General features: G+C 53.5%; 10 protein-coding genes across 10 annotated transcripts; 6 read left to right on the top strand and 4 right to left on the bottom strand.

The window, feature by feature from the left end:
• Positions 1-935: 935 nt before the first annotated feature.
• On the top strand, positions 936-5,854 carry RHO25_001344 (uncharacterized protein; the record flags this gene model as incomplete). The annotated part of the gene is made up of 2 exons (XM_023593954.2): positions 936-4,388; positions 4,436-5,854. 2 exons carry the CDS (start codon positions 936-938, stop codon positions 5,852-5,854), a joined length of 4,872 nt encoding a protein of 1,623 aa, XP_023459049.1.
• A 655-nt stretch (positions 5,855-6,509) lies between these two features.
• RHO25_001343 (uncharacterized protein) lies at positions 6,510-7,065 on the top strand (the record flags this gene model as incomplete). Its single annotated transcript, XM_023593953.2, has 4 exons — positions 6,510-6,544; positions 6,605-6,677; positions 6,757-6,868; positions 6,935-7,065. 4 exons carry the CDS (start codon positions 6,510-6,512, stop codon positions 7,063-7,065), a joined length of 351 nt encoding a protein of 116 aa, XP_023459046.1.
• A 175-nt stretch (positions 7,066-7,240) lies between these two features.
• Positions 7,241-8,590, bottom strand: RHO25_001342 (uncharacterized protein; the record flags this gene model as incomplete). Its single annotated transcript, XM_023593952.1, has 1 exon — positions 7,241-8,590. One exon carries the CDS (start codon positions 8,588-8,590, stop codon positions 7,241-7,243), a length of 1,350 nt encoding a protein of 449 aa, XP_023459047.1.
• A 311-nt stretch (positions 8,591-8,901) lies between these two features.
• RHO25_001341 (uncharacterized protein) lies at positions 8,902-11,853 on the bottom strand (the record flags this gene model as incomplete). Its single annotated transcript, XM_023593951.2, has 1 exon — positions 8,902-11,853. The coding sequence occupies one exon, from the start codon at positions 11,851-11,853 to the stop codon at positions 8,902-8,904; it is 2,952 nt and encodes a 983-aa protein (XP_023458111.2).
• A 99-nt stretch (positions 11,854-11,952) lies between these two features.
• Positions 11,953-13,678, bottom strand: RHO25_001340 (uncharacterized protein; the record flags this gene model as incomplete). The annotated part of the gene is made up of 2 exons (XM_023593950.2): positions 11,953-13,544; positions 13,603-13,678. The coding sequence occupies 2 exons, from the start codon at positions 13,676-13,678 to the stop codon at positions 11,953-11,955; spliced, it is 1,668 nt and encodes a 555-aa protein (XP_023458112.1).
• Positions 13,679-14,511: 833 nt separating this feature from the next.
• On the top strand, positions 14,512-15,837 carry RHO25_001339 (uncharacterized protein; the record flags this gene model as incomplete). The annotated part of the gene is made up of 1 exon (XM_023593949.2): positions 14,512-15,837. The coding sequence occupies one exon, from the start codon at positions 14,512-14,514 to the stop codon at positions 15,835-15,837; it is 1,326 nt and encodes a 441-aa protein (XP_023458101.1).
• A 1,086-nt stretch (positions 15,838-16,923) lies between these two features.
• Positions 16,924-17,391, top strand: RHO25_001338 (uncharacterized protein; the record flags this gene model as incomplete). The annotated part of the gene is made up of 1 exon (XM_023593948.2): positions 16,924-17,391. The coding sequence occupies one exon, from the start codon at positions 16,924-16,926 to the stop codon at positions 17,389-17,391; it is 468 nt and encodes a 155-aa protein (XP_023458102.1).
• A 507-nt stretch (positions 17,392-17,898) lies between these two features.
• Positions 17,899-19,854, bottom strand: RHO25_001337 (uncharacterized protein; the record flags this gene model as incomplete). Its single annotated transcript, XM_023593947.2, has 1 exon — positions 17,899-19,854. The coding sequence occupies one exon, from the start codon at positions 19,852-19,854 to the stop codon at positions 17,899-17,901; it is 1,956 nt and encodes a 651-aa protein (XP_023458286.1).
• A 190-nt stretch (positions 19,855-20,044) lies between these two features.
• Positions 20,045-21,771, top strand: DBP8 (Putative RNA helicase; the record flags this gene model as incomplete). The annotated part of the gene is made up of 3 exons (XM_023593946.2): positions 20,045-20,888; positions 20,967-21,281; positions 21,392-21,771. The coding sequence occupies 3 exons, from the start codon at positions 20,045-20,047 to the stop codon at positions 21,769-21,771; spliced, it is 1,539 nt and encodes a 512-aa protein (XP_023458287.1).
• A 261-nt stretch (positions 21,772-22,032) lies between these two features.
• RHO25_001335 (uncharacterized protein) lies at positions 22,033-23,142 on the top strand (the record flags this gene model as incomplete). Its single annotated transcript, XM_023593945.2, has 1 exon — positions 22,033-23,142. One exon carries the CDS (start codon positions 22,033-22,035, stop codon positions 23,140-23,142), a length of 1,110 nt encoding a protein of 369 aa, XP_023458105.2.
• Positions 23,143-23,310: the final 168 nt, after the last annotated feature.

Below are 23,310 nucleotides of genomic sequence, written 5' to 3'. Positions count from 1 at the left end.
TGGCTGTCGTCTCCGAGCTGCATTCGCAGTGGACAATGCTGTCGCTGCTGGCAGTCCGGCAGAGGCGGAGGGCAGAAGCGGAAAGCGCATAGCGGCGATGACGGCGGTGACAACGAGGGCAGCGGTGCCCTGAGTCGCACTCACACCAGCAGGCCTGTGAGCTGAGGCTGTGTTGGTGTTCCAGTAGGCTTGCACGCAGCGTCCGCCCAGCTCCGCACAGCGCGCTGTTGCCAACCGGCCTTAACAACGCCCATTCGCGAATGGCGGAGCAGTAGTCAGTCTCGGCACACGCTTACGGGGGGCGTTGCTCTGCTCATCTTCTTCGCGCGCATGTCGGGGCCCGCGTGTTTCCGTTCAGCTGCTGACCACTACTTACTGACGCTGATGAGTCCTCTCGCTCAACTCCATCCTCTTCGCCTCCGCGTCGACGTGAAGTGAGTCTTCACTCTTGTGCTACCTTCGCGGTGCTGTGCTGTGTACGAGCGCAGTGTGCATCGGCGAGCGACAATTCGCCGCATCTCATCCCAGGGACCTGGACTGGACGATCCATCGATCCATCCCTGCTGTACGCCTCACCTCGAAACAACTCGCCCGTCCCCATTGACCAACTTCTGCCCGTCGCCGCCGACCGATCTCCAAAGCAACGCGCCGCCGTCACTGCTACCGCCCTGCAGCGCCTCCACTGGGTCCACCGCGCCGTGCTCCCTCGCCCCTCCCCCTTCCGCGCAGCTAGCATTCCGCGCCTCCCACGCATGCTCAGGCCGTGTGGAAGTTAGCCTTCGTGCCGGAACACTCACCTTCGCGTCGGGCGTCCCCCGCTACCATCGCACCGTACACACGAACGTCCCCGAGCCGCATGACCATTGCCATTGCCTGCCATCTGGCACCACCACGGCCCCTCGCGCGGTGAAGCGAGGTGCTACCACCAGCCCGCCATGGCCATCGATTTCGATACCGCCGCCCAGCAGACGCCCTCTGCCCAACGCGCCGAGGAGCATGGCACGCAGACATCGCAGCCCCTCAACCGTATGCGATGGGCAACAGTGCGAAAGCCCGGGCGGAAGGGCACGCTGAAGCGTCGGAGCATCTTCTCGCGCAACGCGGCCAGGCTGAGCGGCAGCCACCGGAATAGGGAGTCCACTGCGACCACGACTGATGGCGATTTTAAGGCCGATGCTGCAGCCAGTGAGGCGCCGCCCGAAGGCCAGACGGCACGCACCATCTATGTGAACCAGCCCCTGCCGGATAGCGCACGAGACGATGAGGGAAGGCCGCTGCAGAACTTCAAGCGCAACAAGATTCGGACTGCCAAATACACGCCCATATCCTTCATTCCGAAGAACTTGTGGTTTCAGCTACACAATATCGCCAATGTCTATTTCATCTTCATCGTCGTGCTGGGCATCTTCTCCATCTTTGGCGTGGAGAACCCTGGCCTGGCCGCTGTGCCCATCATTGTCATTCTTACCATTACAGCGATCAAGGATGGCATCGAAGACTGGCGAAGGACGGTGTTGGACAACGAATTGAATAACGCGCCGGTGCACCGGTTGGTGGACTGGGACAACGTGAATGTGTCTGAAGAAAAGATCAGCTTATGGCGAAGGTTTAAGAAGGCTAACACCCGAGCCATTCTGTTTCTCTGGAAATGGTGGAAGGGCCGGAAGGAAGCGGCCGCTGCGAAAAAGGGCAAGACGCAGGACGCCAGATTGGACAACAAGCTCGACAACGATGAACGGCGCATGAGCGCTTTGACACAGCGTCTGGATAGTATAGACGGCTACGGGAACGAACACGGAGATGGCGACGTCGAAATGACACCTGTGCCTTCTCCAACCCCGGGACAGCATCCGCCGAGCTATGGGAATGTCGAGGACTCGGGGCATGCCAGAGGAAATGCAAAGGATACACTGGCTGTGCCTAAAGTTGGCGACGACGGCAAACTAGAACAAGTGCCAATCGCAAAGAAATTCCACGGCAGTCTGATCAACCCGAATCGGCCACGTCCGGAGAAAGCACGTTTCAAGAAGGATTACTGGAAAAATGTGAGAGTTGGCGACTTCGTACGTCTGTACAACGATGAGGAGATTCCTTCGGACATTATCGTTCTAGCGACCAGCGATGCGGACGGAGCTTGTTACATCGAAACCAAGAATTTAGATGGCGAAACAAATCTCAAGGTCCGGACTGCGCTGTACTCAGGTCGAGATATCAAAAGAGCACGAGATTGCGAGCAGGCCGACTTCGTCGTCGAAAGCGAGCCTCCGCATGCCAATCTGTATGCGTACTCCGGAGTTGTCAGGTGGAATCAATATGACAGGAAAAATCCTCAAGCAGAGCCAAAGGAGATGGCAGAACCCGTAGGAATCAACAATCTTCTCCTGCGCGGCTGCACTGTTCGCAACACGGAGTGGGTCCTTGGCGTGGTCGCGTTCACTGGCGAGGACACAAAGATCATGCTCAACTCTGGTATCACACCTTCAAAACGGCCAAAGATCATGCGTGATCTGAATTGGAACGTGTTGTACAACTTCGTCATTCTCTTCGTAATGTGTCTTGTTGCAGCCATCGCCAATGGTGTTGCTTGGGGCAAAACGAACAGCTCACTGGCCTATTTCGACTTTGGTGGCTATGGTAGTACAGCAGCTCTTACGGGATTCATCAACTTCTGGGCGGCAGTCATCCTCTTCCAGAACTTGGTGCCTATCTCGCTGTACATCTCTCTGGAAATCGTTCGATCCGTGCAGGCGTTCTTCATCTACTCCGACACCTTCATGTACTACGAAAAGCTGGACTATCCGTGCACACCCAAATCCTGGAACATATCGGACGATCTTGGCCAGATCGAATACATTTTCTCAGACAAGACCGGCACGCTCACCCAAAATGTCATGGAGTTCAAGAAATGCACGGTCAACGGCGTGCCATACGGTGAGGCTTATACAGAAGCGCTCGCTGGTATGCAGAAACGGCAGGGTATCAACGTCGAAGAAGTTGGGCAACAGGAGAGGCAACGAATCGCTGAGGATCGCGTTAAGATGCTGGGACTCATCCGCAAGCTGCACGACAACCCCTATCTGCGAGACGATGACTTGACCTTTGTTGCGCCAGACTACATTCAAGATCTGGGGGGTGACAGCGGGCCCGTACAGAAGGCGGCGACTGAACAGTTCATGCTTGCCCTCGCCCTTTGCCACAGTGTCATCACCGAACGGACTCCCGGAGACCCACCTCGGATAGAATTCAAGGCGCAGAGTCCGGATGAGGCTGCTCTCGTAGCTACTGCACGAGATTGCGGCTATACCGTGGTGGGCCGCTCCAACGACGGGATCATCCTCAATATCCTCGGCGAAGAACGCGAGTACACAGTTCTGAACATTCTCGAATTCAATTCTACCAGGAAACGCATGTCGGCGATCATTCGCATGCCCAATGGCAAGATCATCCTTTTCTGCAAGGGTGCTGATAGTATCATCTATTCTCGACTAGCAAAGGGTGAACAGGCCGAGCTTCGTAAGGCCACTGCCGAGCACCTCGAAATGTTCGCCCGCGAAGGTCTTCGAACGCTGTGTATCGCGCAAAGAGATCTTGATGAAGATGAGTACCAGGAATGGAATCGCGACCACGAGCTCGCAGCGGCTGCTGTCCAAGATCGAGAAACAAAGCTGGAAGAAGTTGCCGATCGCATTGAACGCGAGCTGACATTGCTTGGCGGTACTGCCATTGAAGACCGTCTCCAAGATGGCGTCCCCGACTCGATCGCCCTCCTCGCCCAGGCGGGTATCAAGCTGTGGGTCTTGACTGGCGACAAGGTCGAGACGGCGATCAACATCGGGTTCTCCTGCAACTTACTTGACAACGACATGGATTTGATCGTGTTGAAAGTAGAAGACGACAACTTCGCACAAGCCGAGGAAGAGCTCAACAAGCATCTCGCTACCTTCGGCAAGACTGGTAGTGATGAAGAGCTGAAGGCTGCAAAGAAGAATCACGAGCCACCGGCTCCAACCCATGCCTTGGTCATTGACGGCGACACTCTCAAACTTGTGCTCGACGACCGGTTGCGACAGAAATTCTTGCTGCTCTGCAAAGAGTGTAGATCTGTGCTCTGCTGTCGTGTTTCTCCATCGCAAAAGGCCGCCGTCGTTGGTTTGGTGAAGCATACACTGGAAGTTATGACGTTGTCTATCGGTGATGGTGCCAACGATGTTGCCATGATCCAAGAGGCGGATGTCGGTGTTGGTATCGCCGGAGAAGAAGGTCGTCAAGCTGTAATGAGTTCGGACTACGCTATCGGCCAGTTCCGCTACTTGACACGACTGCTTCTCGTACACGGTCGTTGGGATTACAGGCGTATGGCCGAATGTGTTGCCAACTTCTTCTACAAGGTAAGTTCGCGCTTCGTTGATCATGACCTTATGCTCACAATTTGCAGAACATCATCTGGGTCTTTGCCCTCTTCTGGTTCCAAGTATACACAAACTTCGATTGTTCGTACGCATTCGACTACTCGTACATCCTGCTGTACAATTTGGCGTTCACGTCCCTGCCAATCATCTTCCAGGGTATCCTCGATCAAGACGTGGACGACAAGGTCTCACTGGCTGTTCCTCAGCTGTATCGCCGCGGCATCGAACAAAAGGAGTGGACGCAGACGAAGTTCTGGGTCTACATGATCGATGGACTGTACCAGTCCGTGATCTGCTTCTACTTCACCTACTTGTTATTTGCTCCCGCGACCTTCGCTACCGAGTCCGGACGTGGTGTGAACGACTACAAGAGAATGGGAGTTTACATTGCGAATCCTATCGTCGTCATCGTCAACGTGTACATCCTCATCAACACATACCGCTGGGACTGGTTCATGTGCCTCATAACAGCTATTTCCATCTTGTTGATCTGGTTCTGGACGGGCGTCTACACGTCTTTCACGGCTGGCTTTACCTTTTATGAGGCAGCACCACAGGTCTACGGAGCGCTGTCTTATTGGGCTGTCGCCCTGTTGACGGTGATCCTGGCTTTGTTGCCCCGCTTCGCTGCTAAGTCGTTCCAGAAAATGTATATGCCGTACGATATCGACATTGTTCGAGAGCAAGTGCGACAGGGCAAATTTGACTATCTCAAGAATGTTGAGCCAGAGAAGTTGACGGCGGGCGGCGCGATGGGCGCTACGGGAAAGCTTGCAGCAGGCAGCACTTCAAGCAGTGAGCTTAGCAACGGCCAAAGGCAAGAAAAGATCGGTCATCGGCGCAACGGATCTCCAAATGCTGGAAGGCCGACGATGGACGAAGACATGCGGCCGATATATCCTCCATCAGAGGCCGGAACTAAAAATCCTCGAAGTCATAACGGGAGCGACGGAACTGATTACACCGGTCATTCTGGGCGGCCGAGCGTGGATCCATTTGCATCGCATTATCCTCCTGCTTACCCAGGATCCGGACCTGGCGCAATGGGACCCAACGCGACGTACACCACAAGTCACGCGAATGGCAACGGTGCGCCGGCCTTGGCTCCTAGCGGTCTGAGCATGATCCAGACTGCAGCGAGTTCAAATTATGACACGCCTTCTCAGACGCCCGGCGGTGTGACACCGACATGGACCAGAACCGAGTATTTTGGTCCCGATGGCGTTACGAGACACAGCGTGGACAGGGCACGACCGTCCTTCGACAGATTGAGATCGAGCATGGACAGAACAAGGCCATCGTTCGAAGCAAGCAACGACTTCACGAGTGCTGCGTACCTCACACGAGTGGAATCAAGTCACAGCACAGGGACAAAGACTCACAAAAGAGGAGAGAGTAAGATGAGGCAGGACATCAGTGGTGATCTGCGAAACGAGCAAAGCTGATGAGGTGCATAAATGGAAGTGGCATGAAATACACACGAAGAGACGGACGCCCAAACACCACGGTGGAGGAAGAATGAAGCACCTCCGATTCAAAGTTTCCTTGTAACGATTGCGGAAGATCTCACACGCGAGCCATCTTTTGCAGACTAACTTGTACATAAGACAAAACGCGTCGCATCATTCTTTTCGCGACGGGCAGGATACGGGGGTTGAGTGATACCACAGGATGATTCAAAGCATGGCGTTCGAGGTGTTGCACAATGGGTGGAGGCATTGCATCGAAATTTTCTGCGATTTCAAATTAGACCTTTGGATAGAGCATTGATCGAAACCTATTAAGCAATTAGCTGTTACTACCTAAAAGCGCATTCTACAGCGAGAGCTTCTTCTCATCAACGCTGTCTTCCATTTCTCAATTCCGTCTCCCGGGCTCTTCCATTGCCTAATTGGGTTTAGCGCGCCATGGAGTAGGCTTGTGTCTTCCAATGAAGCAATCGACTTTGACAACATCACTTCCAACAAACAACATCGAACAGCATCAACATTTGAACTTGAATCGCCTTCGAAATTCGGTGGGACTTCACGAACAGCAGGTCGGATCAAGCAAAGTTGCAGCTGAGTGCGCAAGGCGGAGGCTCGCCCACCACTTGCCACCATGAGGACGGTCACTTGGGTAAAGATGGCTGCTGCGTATGTATTTTCCGCCAAGAACTGGTTTCTCCCGGTGCACTATTAACACTCGAATCACAGCGGCGGTATCATGTGCATAGGCGGTCCAGCACTGATTTACTACGTGACGCCAACGGAAGAGGAACTATTCATGGTATGTCACTTTTTCCACACCGGCGAGAAAGTTGCCGACTTCGTTCCAAGAATTCAGATCACTGAGACAGGAAATCTAGAAATACAACCCCGAACTTCAACGCAGATCACTAGAACGGAGAAAGGAGAAGCAAGAAGATTTTGACTCGTTTGTGAATAAATTGAAGGATTATTCGAAGAGTGATAAGCACAGTAAGTCTTTGTTTCTCTTGATACGTTCTTGCCGCAGGATGACGATACTAATCTTTGATGAAACAGTCTGGCAGGTCTGGGAAGATGAACTTGCGAAGAAGAGAGCAGAAGGTGTTACTGCTGAGTTGGAGAGGAGGAGAGCGGCTGATGCGGAGGCGCAGGCGAGGAAGGAGGAGTTGAGGCAGAGTATCAAATGAGCATTTGGAGATGGAATGGCGTTGGAGATGTGAAGTAAAGTGAAACAGCTCCCAGCATCAGCCGCTCAAACTGTATTATCTAGGAGACTTTGGCTTGTGGTAGTATATATCGACTCACAACAAGATCAAAGTTGGTCGATCTAAGGACATCCTCAACTCTCTACTACTTCGTACCTCATGGCTGCGGTATTGGCTCGAGTGGAGGCAAGATGTGTTCCAAAGGCGGCCATGCGACCAGCTCACAACTTGAATTCCACTTCCAAACGCGAGGCGTTACCAGAACTGCACTTCCATCGTTGCGTAACTCCCAATACTGCCGCCACTCTGGGCCAGCGACCTGTGGAACTGAAGTCGATCCGCGAGTCTTGATAGAAGAAACATGGATCTCGTGCTCTTCTTTACTGGTGCGTCGTGAACGAGGCTGGCGACGCGTTGTTCCCCATCTGCGACGAGAGGTGCCATTCTTTCTACTGCTCGGAGACGCGGGCAACTGCAGCTCCGAATCATTCTGCCGAGCCTCATGCACTTCCACTTCCTCGCGCTTCACCACGACCTCCTCATCGTCTTCGTCGTTGAATTCCCCTAGTCCAGGCTGACTTACGCCCGTTGGAGAAGGGGCACCGGCCAAATAGCCTGAGAACGTCTTCCGCAGCCACTCCATATCCTCGTTCTCACCCCGAGCACGGTAATAGTCTGGCCACAAGGAACGCCATGAGCCACCAGCCTTTTCGCGTTCTTTCAGCTTGTTATCATAGCTGCTTAATATAAAGCTCCATCGATCTTCTGCGTTCCATCCCGAATTCTTGTCAGAGGGCTTAATTCGGTTTTCGATGAGGTACTTGACCACTTTGCGGTCTAGAAAGCGCTGATAGTCCATTGTGCGTGTTTTAGGTTCAGTCTGCTTGTCGGTGCCGATTGTGGAAGAGCGTTCGCGAAGTGGTGTTAAACTTGGCGATACAAACAAGGGTCTCGCATCCTCGACGCTGCTCGCGCTGTGTAATGCCGTATCTTCATTATCTGAGGAATCTGGTGTGCTATTGCGAGCAGTGCGGCGTCGATCGAGAAGCACGTTCGCAGACGGCCTTACACGGTGGTGGTTATCAAATAATTTCTGTCGCTTCGACGCAGCCTGTCCTTCTGTCTCGTGCTCTACAGCTCCACTCAACACATTTCGACGCTTCGGCGCCATGCCATTCAAGATTCTTGTCGAGATGCCGCTTTTGAACTCCGATTCTTCAGTTCTTGTATGCGCAGGTGGGGCGCGTCCCCTGTGGAAGGATGTTGTTCCCGTACTGTACCGCGCAAGAAGTGAGCTGCGGTTCACCGGAACTGGACTGTCGGTCTGTGATTGGAGGCTTGCGTAGTGTTGTCGCGGGTGAAGTAAGGTCGGGGAGGCCTTATCTTCCATCGCGGAAGACCTCTGTGTAGAGAGGCGATGAGCGAAGTTGGACTTGCGAAACAGCTCGGCAGTTGAGTCGTTCGTGCGCGTGCCATTTATTGCTGCGAGCACATCGTAGCCAGCCATCGTGGCGTCGTGTGTCTTGGGAAAGGCGCCGATGATGCTGTGAGCGCTGACAGGAAGGCGTCCAATGATGACTTGGACCTGAGCATGCACATGCGATCAATCATCTGGAGTCTCCTCACTTCGAAAGGTGATCAGGCACGACTGAGCGTCGAAGCTTCAACAACCTTGGGCGCGTGTGTGTATGGTCGCAGATCGATATCTGGATCTCACTCAATAGAATTGAGAGAAAACCTGAGCGAAAGTGGCACTACAAGGGACAGATGCACGAGCGAGCTTTTCAAGCGGTGTGAGCTGAAGTGATTTCGCAAAGCTCACTCCTCCCCGACCCCGTCGTCCCAGACACTCCGGTCGAAGAAAGCTCTTATCTGCCTCGCGTTCTCCTTGCCAATCATTATTGCTAGCTCTGCCTCATCAGCATTCGCCACTTCCTGCACGTTTCGGTATTCCAAAATCAGCTTATTCAGCGCTTTGTTCGTGACTCCTGGCACACATCGCAGCATGTCCTGAGGTGTCTGATTGAAGGTCCTTGTTTCGGGATCTTCTCCCTGCTCTAGACCTATTTGCACAGCCTTGATCGGGTCTGGCTCCTCCTGCTTGTTCTTCAACTCTTCAAAAATTTCAGCAGTTTGGTAAGGCGATGAAGACCAGATGATCTTCAGCCGTGGGAAGGCGAGAGTCAGAAGGACTAGTTTCGATTGAAGATCATTCCCGACTATGCTATGTGTGCCGAGGGAAGAGGACAAGTCGGCAAAGGGTTCCAGTGTGAATGCTTTCTGTTGATCGAATTCGATGAGTAGCATGGGCGCTTTGTAGTGTTGCAGCATCGTTTCTGCCTGGTTGTAGAGGCGACCATTGTTGAAAGACGAGATCAGATCACTGACAGACTTTCGCTCGACGCAAACATCTGGCGTTAAGACATAGTCGCCAACTGTCAACATGCAAGGGACTATGACCATGTTGCGTCCATGTAGCAACGAGGGTAAACTGCTGCGAAACTCTCGTACGTCCACCACCACGCGAGGAGGTTCAGCTGTTGCCATGAGTCGACCGCCACCAGCAATACGCGTGTTGACGGTGCGCAGAAATGCCTCTTGCGGATCCTGGTTGTCGGTGTCATGCGTGAATGTCATAGCCATGTTTCCGCGCTCGCGAATCAGCTTGGTGAAGCTGTCCTTCTCCCTCCGTACTGTGCTGAGGTATCGTTGCTCTTCCACACTTCCGCCATAATACATGAAGTAGACTCGGACCTGCCGGTTGCTGTGGCTGCTTCGGTAGACCTCGATTCGTCTGATAAATGCCGCATCAGGCTCATACATAATCACGTATCGCGGTTTGATCTCTTCCAAAAGGTGGTCATCCATGTCGCCATCATAAGGATGTACCAGTACAAGGTCTTTCATGTCGTAAAGTTCGTAATAGTCGTCCATGTCATCCAGAGGATCGGCGCCAATATCGACTTTCGCTGCCGCTGCATCATCTGCGAGGTCGTTCACTGCAAGCTCATTCATGAGTGCTTGGACATGAGACTCCTTGTCGCCAGCAACTGATAGAGCACCATTGGCATTCCGCCCAGGAGCCGCTCCCGCGTTGCCACCTCCTCGAATTCTTCTCCTCTTGTTGGGTGGCGCCTTACCGCCCTTGAGCTGACCCGAAGCGTGCCGTGCTGTGCCGTTGATCTCTTTCTCGTTAGCAGCGAAGAGGGTATTGCTCACACGAGCGAAATCACGCTTCCAGATCAAGTAATTGCGCAATTTCCTTCGCATCATATAACTGCCGCTCGGTTGTCGCTCTTTCGTAATGTCATCATCGCTACCCTGACCTGCGCCGCTCTCGTCCACCTCGTTGTGCATTGTCTGCAAATATTCTCGTAACTGTCTGCAGGTGTTGTGATCTGCGCACATGATCAGAATACTGCCACTCGACTCGTCCTGGGGTTGCGGGTTGAAGTAGACATCTCGCTCGATTTCCTCCAGTATCTCTGCCAGAAGAGCCCATTTCGGGAGCTCTTCGAGTACGGGGTTGAGGCCTTCCCTTTCAGCATTGGCGAGCGGGCCATCGGTAATCTTTCCGGTATACACTCTCCGCTTCGCGTTGTCAAGCAACACGGAAGCAGCATCAAGGAAGAGCCAGGGGGAAACTTCTTTTCTCGAGCTGCCTGGCGGAGGCTGGCTGGCTGCGAGAACGACATCGATGTACTTATTGAAGTCTACTGCGTTCAGCACAAGTAGTGAATGGAGTATGTTCCTCAGCATGGTCAGATCGCGAACTATCATCTTTGTTCTAAACGACACTCTGTGCCACACTGGATCGAGCTGTCGTCTGACGATCGAGTCGAACGATCTGTGCAACGCGCTGTCCATGGTGAAGTCGAGCTCGATGACGCCGGAGTTCATCTTTTTCAGCTCCGAAATACTGACTTCTACGCATTCCAAGACAGCATTCTGTATATCGCGCATCGCTTCGGTCATGGGCACCTCCAGCTCAATGACTTCTGCCTTCCTCTTACCCTCCAAGCTCTTTGCGACTGTGACATGGAAACGAGGGTATAGAACGGGCTTTCGCAGAAAGAGGTTCCTGAGAACGTTGGTCAGAGGTTGAAAGCCGGTAGTGAAGGGCTCGGGCTGATCAGAAAAAGCCTTCAGAAAGCCCTTCTTGTTTTTCTGGCGAAAGATGCGCACGATGAATGCTTCCAGGCTTGTTGCTACCACCCGTTCGGCATGCAATACTACCAGCCCGGTGACAGTAGCCGGGTCCAGCAAGCCCGACAAGAAATCGACGATCAGAATGCGAGAGGTAATGGAGCAAATGCCGCCGCGCTTGTACATTCTCTCGCGTTGCGTGACATTGGTCATATCGGTGTTGACCAGCTGCATGCCTCTGCACTGCGGACTGCCGGACACGGCGGCGTGCTCAGCCAACGACTCGCCGATCCAGTCATTCTCGCGATCTTCTGCGCCTACGAGGATGACGAGGTTGTGCCCTGCCGCATCGTAGGAGTGCAGGAGATTGGTGACAAGGCGGAGCAGGCCGAGACCTCGCGCCAGGATGAGAAGCTGGTCCTCATCGCGCAGGGAGTGGAAGATCTCTTGCTGGAACTCAAGAGGGAGTGACAGGCGCACCGGAGGCTCGGCGGCGGCGGCGTCGTTGGCAGCGGAGGCCATGGGGAGTGGGAGCTCGAACGCGGCGACATGGTGTGCAACGAGGCAAGCATCATCAGCCACGCGAACCTTGGGACGCGCTGCCACGTGCGCCAAGCAAACCATGATGGCCTTCAATAACTGCACTTACAACATGTACATGGAACGAATTGTCATACTTTTCTGCATAATTGCACGGGCCCCCATCGCAGTAGCACACATTCCCTAAAATGCTGCCTCGAACGATCTCCTGCCTTCCCCGCCAATGTCAGGCGCCACCGAGGGTTGCATGGGCGGTGGAGAGGGCAGAGGAAGAGGATTCGATAAACTCCTCTCGGATCTCTGCCTTGCAACAGCCTCCACGACTGTTTCAAGGTCTTCTCGCGCTGCGGTAGCATCTGAGAATACGGGAGCTGACATCGAACGACCGGCCATCGCGGTCTCCTTCGGCAACACCACGTGCGGATCACTGGAAGGTGCCCAAATTGCGGCTGCCGACTCGCGCCGTTGCTCATCGAACGACAACGTCTCTATCAAATCTGCCGGCTCGATTGATGTTACTACATCACCCTGATCTGCTGGATGCGGCGCGTCGGTTCGATGGCCAGCACTTGTCGCATCATTGCGGTCGTGGACATTTCCATTTCGAAGCGATCTGTCGAGGGTACTGCTAAGGTGCGCTTCGGGCATGGCAGCGTTCGGACTGCTTCTAGGAACATTGACCGGGATGTGGCTGCTCTGAGTCGCCGGACTGTGTTCATCGCTGGCCGTGTTCTGCTCGGGTTGCAGATCGACATCGCGCTCTAAAGGAGACTCATGCCCACCAGTGTCCGCATTCTCTATTTCCCGTTCCTCTCGGACAGTTGCATTATTGTCGTCGTCGAGCCGAGACTCTGGCCTTTGCTGCGGATTCGAGCTAATTTTTGAAGTTGTGTGCAGCTCAGATGCTCGATGCTGAGGCCTGCTGGCTTGGTCATCTGCATCTTGGAGCTGGGGAGGAGCTGGTTCGTCGTTGCTATCCGGCTCAACGAAGCGGCCACGACTGCTTGAACTGCCCGGCTCTGACACTTCTCTGGTAGTTTCAGCGGCTGTGACGGGGCCAGCGTCGCCAGCAGACGTGGGTTTTCGGGCGAGTTTGTTGACATCGTCGGATTCGGCCACTTCAATAGGCTTGCTGGCAGGCATCACGACGTCGTTCAGGCCTTGCAAGACTGCCAACACTCCTACAGAGAGCTCTTGGGGGCTGATATTTGCCCATGGCTGAGCTTTCCTTTCTCGCAATCGGCGACTTGCAGCATTTACCACTTCATCGAACACAGTCCGATTCATTGCTCTTTCAGCTGCAACATCTCCTGGCCGACTTTGAGACCTGCAGCTATCGTCTTGGGCCGACTTTTGGCTCCCACGAGCTTCGACGGCTTGTTCGGTTTCATTCTTCGATTTAAAGCGCCATGAAAAGTGATGTAGACAAGCGTACACCATGAGGAACATTATGGGGATGATCGAACAATTTGTGGCCATGTTCCAGCATGATATCTGGGGATTGATGTCGCAAAACAGGTTGACATGTGAGCCATCAATCGTCTCGCCGATCATGGTGACACCGGGATGGGCAGCAGTGAGCGTGATTGAGCACTGTGAAAGCTGCGTTGTGACCGTTCGCATTGCGGCTGTTTTGGTCGGCTCGACATCGTCCTGGGTCGAGGGTGATTCTTTGAGCCTCGTTGGCTGCCTCACTGAGTCGTCTTCGGCCAAGGAGAACTGACTCTTCTCGCCAGGTGTCACCCACTCACCATCCGAAGCCGCTGCAGAGGAACCTTGTTACAGACTGGTCAACATTCCAATCCTCGAACATGAGATACAATGAACACTCACCACTGACGCCGAAAAGAATACCACCATCCCGCACTGCCACCATCGGCAACGCAAGAAGCGGATCGTTTTGACTCATTGACGCTGCGGCCTATAGTCAGCGCAATCATTCGTGACTGTTGAAGCATCATAAGAAAGATCGCGCTGTCTGCTGCACTCCGCATGTCCTCATTATGAGCGGAGCTAATCCGGCGATTGTCGACAAAGCCACACAAAGACTTCGAGTTCAAGCAAATCGTTACTGAACTTTCTTTCAGGATACCTCTGGGCGACTCCATGGGCAATTAGAAGGATGGCAGCTTTCCAGTTCAACGACCACATGTTTTTCTGGCAGCCAGCCCTGATCATTGATCAATGGTCGGTCAGTGGTAACAATGAGGGCTGGACGTGATCTTTGCTTCATTAACGGTCCCATGTCTCACCATCATCGTCAAGCTTCTCGATCTGACATCGAAGACGGTGCGGTGAGGTCGCGTTCCGTCAAGCGTGAGATGGTGTAAAGAACATCCCTGCCATCGGCAACCGGAAGGATGACAATCGCGCCAAGGCACGCATAGCCTGACAACATGCAAATGTTTGCAATCATCTTACTGTATCTCCGCATCCATCCGACTCGCGACGAGCCAGTGTTCCAGACCAATCCGCTAAATCGTACTCATCATGCGGCCGCACAGGTCGAACACGGAGCATCGGGCTCGTACATCGTTGCGGTTCCGTTGTCAGCAGACACGCGAACAATGCTGTGGCATTTCGACTGACGCATTGTAAAGCCCGTAGACATGGATCAGGCCGTGCAAAGACACGAGGCTGTTCCTCGCGTATCTACATATTACGGCGGCGCCTGTGTGCGAGACCGTCAGCTTGTCTCGTTCACACCAGTGATTTGCAACGCGACATTGATGCGACCCCAAAATGCCATCAAGTACTCCCAGAGATTCGTCCTCGGCCAGCGAGCGAGATTTTCGTCAGAAGCGGATTCTGTTAACCAATGGCCGCATGCCTGTCTCACTGGACCTCGCTCGACAATTCAAGTTAGCAGGCCACATTGTCTTCTGCATCGACCCACACAGCACGCATCTCTGCACCTTCACTCGAGCAATCAGGCAAAGCGCACAGATTCCTGCGCCCCACAAAAATCCCCAAGGCTATGTGCGAGCTGTCAAAGACTTGGTGGGCCGCTGGGAAATCGACATTATCGTACCCATACATGAAGAGGTCTTCTGCTTAGCTGCAAGCGACGAGCCTGACATAATAAGCCGCCTGTTCGCGCCACCTCTGGATCTGCTCGTTCGGCTGCACGATCAATACGAGTTCGCAAAGTACGCAAAACAGCTTGGGCTGCTAGTACCACAAAGCTTCCTGTGTGAAAGCGCAGCCGACCTGGAAGAACTTCCGCTTCACGATTTTCCAAACGGAATGGCACTGAGACCATGCTTCGGGCGTTCATATGCAGGCATCCGTCATGTCAAGCCCGGCGATCCCATACCGAAAGACCTCGACATCAACGAAGACAATTGGTATGTGGCGCAGGAATGGTTGGAGGGTGAGATTTATCACAGCTACAGCGTCGTGCGGAACGGCCACGTGGAAGCCACGGGCTGCTATCCTTCGGAGGAGACTAATGACGGCAGCCAGAGGGATCTCCTACAACAGAAGTTCTATCCTGGGGTATACGAATACGTTCAGCAGTTTGTGGCCAACGTACCAGCCTTCAGCGGACAAATCTCATTCGATTTCATAGAAACAGCACACGGACTGCACGCCATCAAGTGTAGCGTGCTGGCCACACCTGGGCTGCACCTGTGGTCCAATACACCCTGGCTAGCAAAAGCTATCACAGGATCTCTTCCAAAGGAGGATATCGAGAGACCCATCCGGCCACCAAAGAGACTGCACGGACACGAATCACACTATCGAGTAATCCCCCGGCTGCTCATGTGGAAGAATGAAGATGCCACAGTACGCGCATGGCTCAAACACATGCGCCGTTTGGTCTTCACCAAGGATGTCATTCGGGACTGGGGTGATCCAATGCCAACTATCGCGCAGCCATTTCTGCTGACGGCATATTATCGCATGTGTCACAACCATGGCTTACGGCTGCCGAAGTTTATTCAAGCGCAACTAGTCTGGGAGCCAAAAGGGCAGGAGCTGCAGGAAATCCGAGCACTGTTCGCGAAGAAGGATTCGGTCGTTGCTGACAGTGGAATCGAGCTGCGTCCCATCGCATCCAAGTGAACGCGATCGCTGTACAGAGAGAACCAGTCTCTAATGTCACCGCTTGGGGGTTTATTCGACGTGACCAGACGTTCGGCTGCAAACTGTGAGGATGGCTGCTGGCGGGTCTACCCTTGTACAGCTCGGCTGTCACTTACAGCAGCATCGTGCGGACACAAGCCCACTTATTGAATTTGCCGGATGCGGTAGGCGCATAAGGGCTCGAGTGCTCAATGTGTGGTATGGAAAGCGCAGAGCTATTATAGCGGTCGCCAAAACGTGGACGCGAAGTGGCTGCCATTGCTCGACGACCATGGCCACCATATGGCACGACTACTTCCCGCATCTTGGAAGCCATGATCTGAAAGGAAGTTAGGCGCACTTATCGCACCTGGGCAGCAGAAATCCTGCATGCGACGCACCACAGAGTCGAAATTTCGTTTGGCCTAGTTTTGGCAACTGCTGGCTGGGAATAAGGCTCGGTGTTCCTTGCTGATATCGAAAAGTCTTGGGAGGTCGTATTGTGGCGCACTTGAGAGTAGCATTGACCGGCGAGCCAGTTGTGGAAGGCAGCTGGCATGTGCTGGCAGCATGCAACGGCCGGATAGGCGCAGGGTGGAGCTTACGTAGCTTACATAGGCTTTGCCACCGGCATCGCATTCATCTTGCCGCCTTTTCGCCCTCAGCACACACATCGTACGCGTCGCAGCATATCGAAGCCGTCCTAGGGTGGTGTCGCCCGTGGCGTTGTGCACTGGAGTTTGGAGCTGCAAGAGCTCTCCCCAGCCGCTTAGCGCTCCAACCGGAAACGTCAAAATCTCTCGCACAGCTCTCGGTTAGATCTAGCCCTCGACACCCGTCGCCGTCTTCCGACTGCATGTGGACGTCGCTTGCGCTTGCACAGAGCACACGACTCCTCATCGCGCCTCTGCGACTCTTGGATTGCTCCGCGGACAATTGTGCTGTTTCGCCACCCATCACCATCGTCCGGCCATCGTGGTCTGACTGACGCTCATCGCGGCCAGAACGGCAGGCCACTATCAGCCCTAGCAGTGCACCATCATTCCACAGAAATCCTTCGCCCAGTAAAATCCTGCCCGCACAACCATGTCTACAGCTGCATCCGATGCATCGCCCACTTCGACCACCTCTTCACCAGTCACGTCTCCGATCGAGCAACACTTGATCAAATTGACCTCCGACATTGTCGTGGCCTGCAACGCCCGACAATGGGATCCCAAGACCTACCCGTGGACACACATTGCTGCGGACTTTGTGGCTGGCAGCACCTTCGCAACATTACCCTCGGAGCTTGATTTCGCGGGCTTTTTGCATGAGTTCAGTCTGCTTTATGGGTCGAAGCCAGAGTTCTATGTCCGCCCGGTGGACATCACGGCTAACGTCAGCGAGAAAACGGGAAAGGCCACAGTATTCGCCAATTTTGAGAATGTCAACTTCACTCCTGGTGTGCTGCGGTACAGCGTTGGGAGACTCGACTTCCAGGGCCTGGGAAATGGCCGCTGGGTCTGTGTCAGATATATGAGCGTCCCCGTGGGCGAGAGTCCTGCCGGCTAATCCTCGCGCTACGTCGAGCCTCGACTGCAAAAGATCAGTCAATCCAATATAATGCCCAGCGCGGCGGTAGCCATATGAGAGTCTCCACGGGTCTTGGACATGCTGGCGAATAGAACCTGAGTTTACTGGCCTGTCAGCGATGCAGCGCTGACCCAACAGTAGCAAGAAAGACGACAATAGATGTGTTCGAGGCGTCATGCTGGTATCTAAAAGCAGAGAGTGTGATGCGCGTTACCATAGACCGGCCTAAAGATGGATATTGGCGTGCGTTGCGCACGCCAGCGATGCTATGACCGAGTGACTGTGCTCGCAGTTGGCGTGTGTGTCAAAGAGGGAATCAATTGCTTGACAGGGTATCTGGAAAAGCGTTTACCGGTGTGTCGAAGTTGGGATAGTAGCCGCGGTGAAGAGAGGTCAGTCTCGCACAGCTAATGGTGCATTCGAAAGCGGAGGACGTGCGGCGACATCCACGTTGATTCGAGTCTAGACATGCAATTACTTACGCCTTCAGGCAGTCGTCTTTGCCTTCTTGTTCTTTCTTTTCTTCTTTCTCGTGCCTTCTTTCACATTGCTACTGCTCTGTGCGGTGTCTCCCACACTCACATGGTTTGCTCCCGTGCTGACTTGGTCGCCAAGGTTCCCGAGTATGCGCTCAAAGCCGCCAGTCGGCTCATCAGGGGTGCCAAATGTCTCTTTACGCCATTGCTTCAGCCGTTGCTTTTTACTGTAGCGCTTCTTGTCCCGTTGTTTCTTCTCTTGGTCACGGAATGCGGCCATCTTTTTCAGTCCAGCGTACTGATTGAGTGCAGTGTCGTCAGCAAACAAGATGTCTCGAGCAGATAAGCCAAATGATGTCGGCGAGGTTTCGCGATATCTGAAACCAGTGACTGGAGTCTTGTGTGAAGCCGCCGTTGTCAGTGTCGGGTGGTCGAGCGGAAGAGCGGAATCGATCATCTCCTCTAGCTTGGCTCGTTCCTTGCGGGCTACTCGCTTAGCATCTGCCTTCTCCTTCTCGCGGTCCTTCTTCGTTTTACGCTTCTTCTGCGATGGCTCGTCGACATCAGGCATATCCTCGTCGGAGTCCTGTGGAAGAGGCGCTCCGCCCTCGTCGTCTTCGTCATCGGTCAAGGTGACATGTGGTTCGAGCTCGGCGTCAAAGTCAGGTATGATGTCGTTGATGTCGATGTCGTCGTCGAATTTGGGTTTCTTGGGCTTGCGGGCCTTCCGAGATCCAGTTGCTTCGTCTTCATCGCTCGATCCAGCCTCGTCTTGGGCGTAGTAGTCTTCTCCGAAGCGGCGTTTCATCTCTTGCTCCCACTTTTCGTCGTCGAATTCGCCTTCGATCACATCTCGCCATTGCTCGAGGTCAAGCTCTTTGCCTTGTAGGCCAGCTGCCTCCTTGATGCGCTTGACTTTCTCTTCTGCTTCTTCGACCTTGAGTTTCCGTAACCGCGCCTTCTCTTCATCGCGCTGTCGCTTGGCAAGTTCCTTTGCTTCCCTCTCGCGTTCTCTTTGCCGAGCGCGTCCTGTCTTCTCTTCTCTTCGGACGCCATATTTGCCCACATCACGCGAGAACGATTTCAACTTCTCATTCGCTGTCGGATCTTCGTGGCGCAAATTGTAAAGATTCTCGTACTCCTCAGCTCTCTGGTCGTCCTCACTATCGTCGGATTCCAGCGGCTGGAAGCGAGCCCCTTCATTGGGCAGCCAGGCTCGAGCTGCCATGAAGTTGGACAGGAATGTCTCCGGATCCTTGTCGGCATTGTTCACATCCTGCTCTGTGATTGCGACTTTTTGCTTCGACTTCGTCGTTGCACTAGGCAAGTCCTCGTGCCTGCTCTTTTTCTTGCGAACAAGCATGTCGTCTCCGTCGTCGTCGCTCTCATCGTCGCTCGGCTGCGCATGCTCTGCGGCAGCATGCATTTGACCGACGAGCTTTCGGCGCATCTCATCCTGCTCTTGCTGGTAGGTCTGTACCGGTGCTCCAGCCTCTTCCCCATCTTCCCCTACATCGCCGGCGAGCAGTCTCTCCCGCTGGTAATCGTGCAGTGTCATTGGCTTCTCGTCCCGTTTCGACATGGTCTTCTCGGGATCGAAATCCTGGAAGAATTTTGCATTGGGATCTTTCACCCTGGGATCCTTATTCCGGATGGCTTGGATCACGTCTGCGATCTCAGCATCGACACGCTCGTCGGCCAGCTCTGCATCGTCGTCCTCCTCTTCGTCGGAACTCGAGTCCTCATCATCGTCCTCGTCGTCATCAAACCTTCGCTTGCTTCCCACACCGCTGCCGCTGCCATATTTCTCTTCCAATCGTTGCTTTTCTTCCCGCTTCTTGTTGTGCTCAAATCGCGCGGCATATGCCTCGTTGATTTTGAAGCCTTCGCTTCCCGTGAGCTGGACACCCGCATCGCTTTCGCTGTCGCTGAACTCCAGCTTTTGCTTCTTCGCGGGGCGAGGCATGTTGTTCGGCAACAATTGATATGCCAGAGATGGTATGAAGCTGTATTGTGTATGGCTTGCATGCAAGCTGGAAAATTGTCGAACAAGGTTCGGCGGGCCGACCAGCTGCAGGGCTCGTCTCGTGGCAGCGAAATCACTTTCTTCAACTGCCACTTACTGTACAGACAAACCTCATACATCGTAGTGCAAAATGGACGACTTCGATACTACCGACCGGCCGAGCAAGAGGCGACGTCTGTCTGACGATGAGGACCAACAAGTACCACCAGCTGTAGTTATACAAGAGGGCTTATCCCGCATCAAGAAGAAGACTACTGCGGATCCGAGACCAGATGCGACATCCTATCAGAAAACTGAAAACAATGGCAGCACTTTACAGTCCATTCAGGATTCCATGGACGACAATGAGCCACTTACCTTCACGGATCTCGGCGTATCGCCATGGCTAATCCAATCCCTGAAAAATCTATCCATTTCTCATCCGACGCGCATTCAGAAGTCTACAATACCTCAAATTCTAGCTGGACGAGACTGCATCGGCGGTAGCCGCACTGGCAGTGGAAAGACGATCGCATTCTCCCTACCAATACTACAGCAATGGTCAAAAGAGCCGTCTGGCATCTTCGCATTGATTCTGACCCCCACGCGGGAATTGGCCCTTCAGATCTACGAACAAATTCAAGCTATAGGAGGCAACCAGGGAATCCGGTCAGTACTTGTCACTGGTGGAGCTGAGATGCGAAAGCAGGCCATCGAGCTGGAAAAGCGTCCGCATGTCGTAATCGCTACTCCTGGACGATTAGCGGATCACGTACTCAACAGTGGCGAGGACACTATCAAAGGTTTTAGGAAAGTCAAGTTCGTCGTATTCGATGAGGCAGACCGGCTGCTGCAATCAGGGAAAGGGAGTATGCTCAGAGATGTCGAAAGGTGTCTGGATGCTGTACCCAGCGCTGCGAAGCGACAAACCCTGTTGTTCACTGCCACTGTTACACCAGAGGTTAGAGCATTGAAGGAGTCGCCCCGAGAGAATGGTAGGTTATTCGCTCTGCTTTACCTTGCAATACGTTCAGACTCTTCGTACTGTGATGATAGTGGCTAATCGTCGCTAGGACGCTTGCCACCATTCATATCTGAGGTCGACATCGATTCGCTGGCAATCCCCCCGACTCTGCATCAGACGTACCAACTCGTCAATGTACTGCACAAGGAGAAATATTTGCATGTTCTTCTTGGAACTCCAGCAAATGTAGAGAAGACGACCATCATCTTCGCAAATCGTGCGGAGACTGCCAATCTCCTCGAATACATGCTTCGAGGCTTGGAGCATCGTGTGACTGCATTGCACTCTGGATTAGCACATGAAGATCGAGTCAATAATCTGGCGCGATTCAGAGCGAAGGCAGCAAGAATTCTGGTGGCTACAGGTGAGTCATTTGGCGATGCTCTTTTCCACTCTCACGCTCACCCTGTGTGACCGAGATGAACTTGCCAACTCCTGGCTTCACACAGCAATCAACGCTAATCGGCCTCCCAGATGTTGCATCGCGTGGTCTCGATATACCAGACGTCGGTCTAGTGATCAACTACGACCTTCCACGTAATCCAGACGACTACATTCATCGTGTCGGACGTACTGCACGAGCAGGGAGACGCGGTGTAAGCATATCGTTAGTAGGTCAACGAGACGTCGAGCTTGTCAAAGCAATCGAGGAGCGAGTTGGAGAAGAAATGGTCCAGTACGAAGAAGAAAAGGTCTCTATTGAGACACGTGTGATCAAAGAAGCACTCAACGTGGTCGGCGACATGAAGCGAGAGGCCATGCTTGCTATCGAAGAAGGCCGAGATGTGAAAGGGAAGCGAAAGCATGGCGCTGTCAATGCCTTGAGAGCCAGCAAGAAGAAGAAGGCGGCATAAACAGCGTTGCATGTCTTTCAACCTGCGAACGATCTCGATGTCGGAGAAACGATAGCTTGAGACCAACACAGGACCACGATGGCCTGTCACCTCAAATGTTACGTAAGCGACACATCAGGCTTGGCACATCTGGGGCCTCGGCCCTCTCGGTCCATTGGACTTCGCGTCGGCATCAGCAACGAAAACAATGACACATGTATATCCAGTCCCCTATCATGGAATGATTCACAAACAGGAGGTATACTGTTACATCGAACCAAAATGCCGCGAGGTCGGGGAGGGCGCCCGACCAGGACCGAGCCCTTGCTACACCACCCGGGCAACACTTATCTACCGTTCGCCAAGCTCATCGACCTCGAGAAGATTGACAACAATACATATCGGAGCATCGCCCCTGCCTTCGCCCCAGGTGGTCCTGTCGGTGTGGGCAGATCCTATGGAGCCCATGTATTCATGCAAGCAGCTTGGGCTGCTGCTCAGACGGTCGAGCCCGGTTTCCTCGTTCACAATGTCTCAGGCAACTTCATTCTCGCTGGAGAATTGAACGTCCCCTTTGTTTATAAGGTTCATACGATACGAAACGGAAGGAGCTATTGCACTAGGATAGTCAACGTTACCCAAAGCCAAGGCAAAGGAATATGCTTCACATGCATAGTGTCCTTCAAGACGCCCGAACATGTGCAAGTTGAATCTCAAGAGCAGGTTGACCTCTGGCAAACGTACGCAACAGTACTAAAAGACAAGAGACCGTCTGACTTTCCCGAAGTTCCTTCAATGGACCTGCCGTTCTATTGGAAGCGACGAGAGGAGACTGGATACAACGACAAATTTCCTGGTCTTGAATGTCGCAAAGTCGACATGTCTGCTTACAACAAAGATAAACACCCCCTCGACCGGAGGCAATTGATTTTCTACCGCACGATAGGCGATATGCCGAACGATGAGAATATGCATCTCTGCGCACATCTTTTCGCGTCAGATCGGAACAGTCTTTACATCGTTGCTAACCATTTTGGGCTGGGCGACTACTTTACGAGTATGAGCAGTCTGGTGCACACTGTCATTATGCACAGCCCGGCTCCTGCCACGCTCTTCGGGTCACAGACGTCTCCGAACCACCAAAGATCACCGCTTGATGACGAATCTGGGCGCTGGTTTTGCATGGAATCTTGGGGTAGCAGGGTGTCTAGCGGCCGGGCAGTGTATAATTGTCGAATATGGAATAGCAGGGGCGAGCACATTGCCACGGCCATGCAGGACGGCCTGATACGATACGCTGCCAACCCGAAGCAGCCGACGGCCGAGGAATTGAAGTTTCTGGCGGATAACACCAGGAAGTGGGAGGGGAGAGGCAGAGAAAAGAAGCTCTAGGACGCCAGATGCTCATATTGTGCTCGTTACACACGATGATGAACATAGACATATAAGCACGCGATGAAACAAATTGATATCATGATTTCGCAGCGTCGGCCAGTTCTGACGGGTTCATAGAACCTTCCGCTGTCCTGCTCAACGCCTCCCAAAATCGAAATCACCATA

This window comes from Cercospora beticola, chromosome 1, assembly GCF_033473495.1.
Source record: "Cercospora beticola chromosome 1, complete sequence".
NCBI lineage: Eukaryota > Fungi > Ascomycota > Dothideomycetes > Mycosphaerellales > Mycosphaerellaceae > Cercospora > Cercospora beticola.
This window is presented reverse-complemented; position numbering and strand designations above follow the sequence as displayed.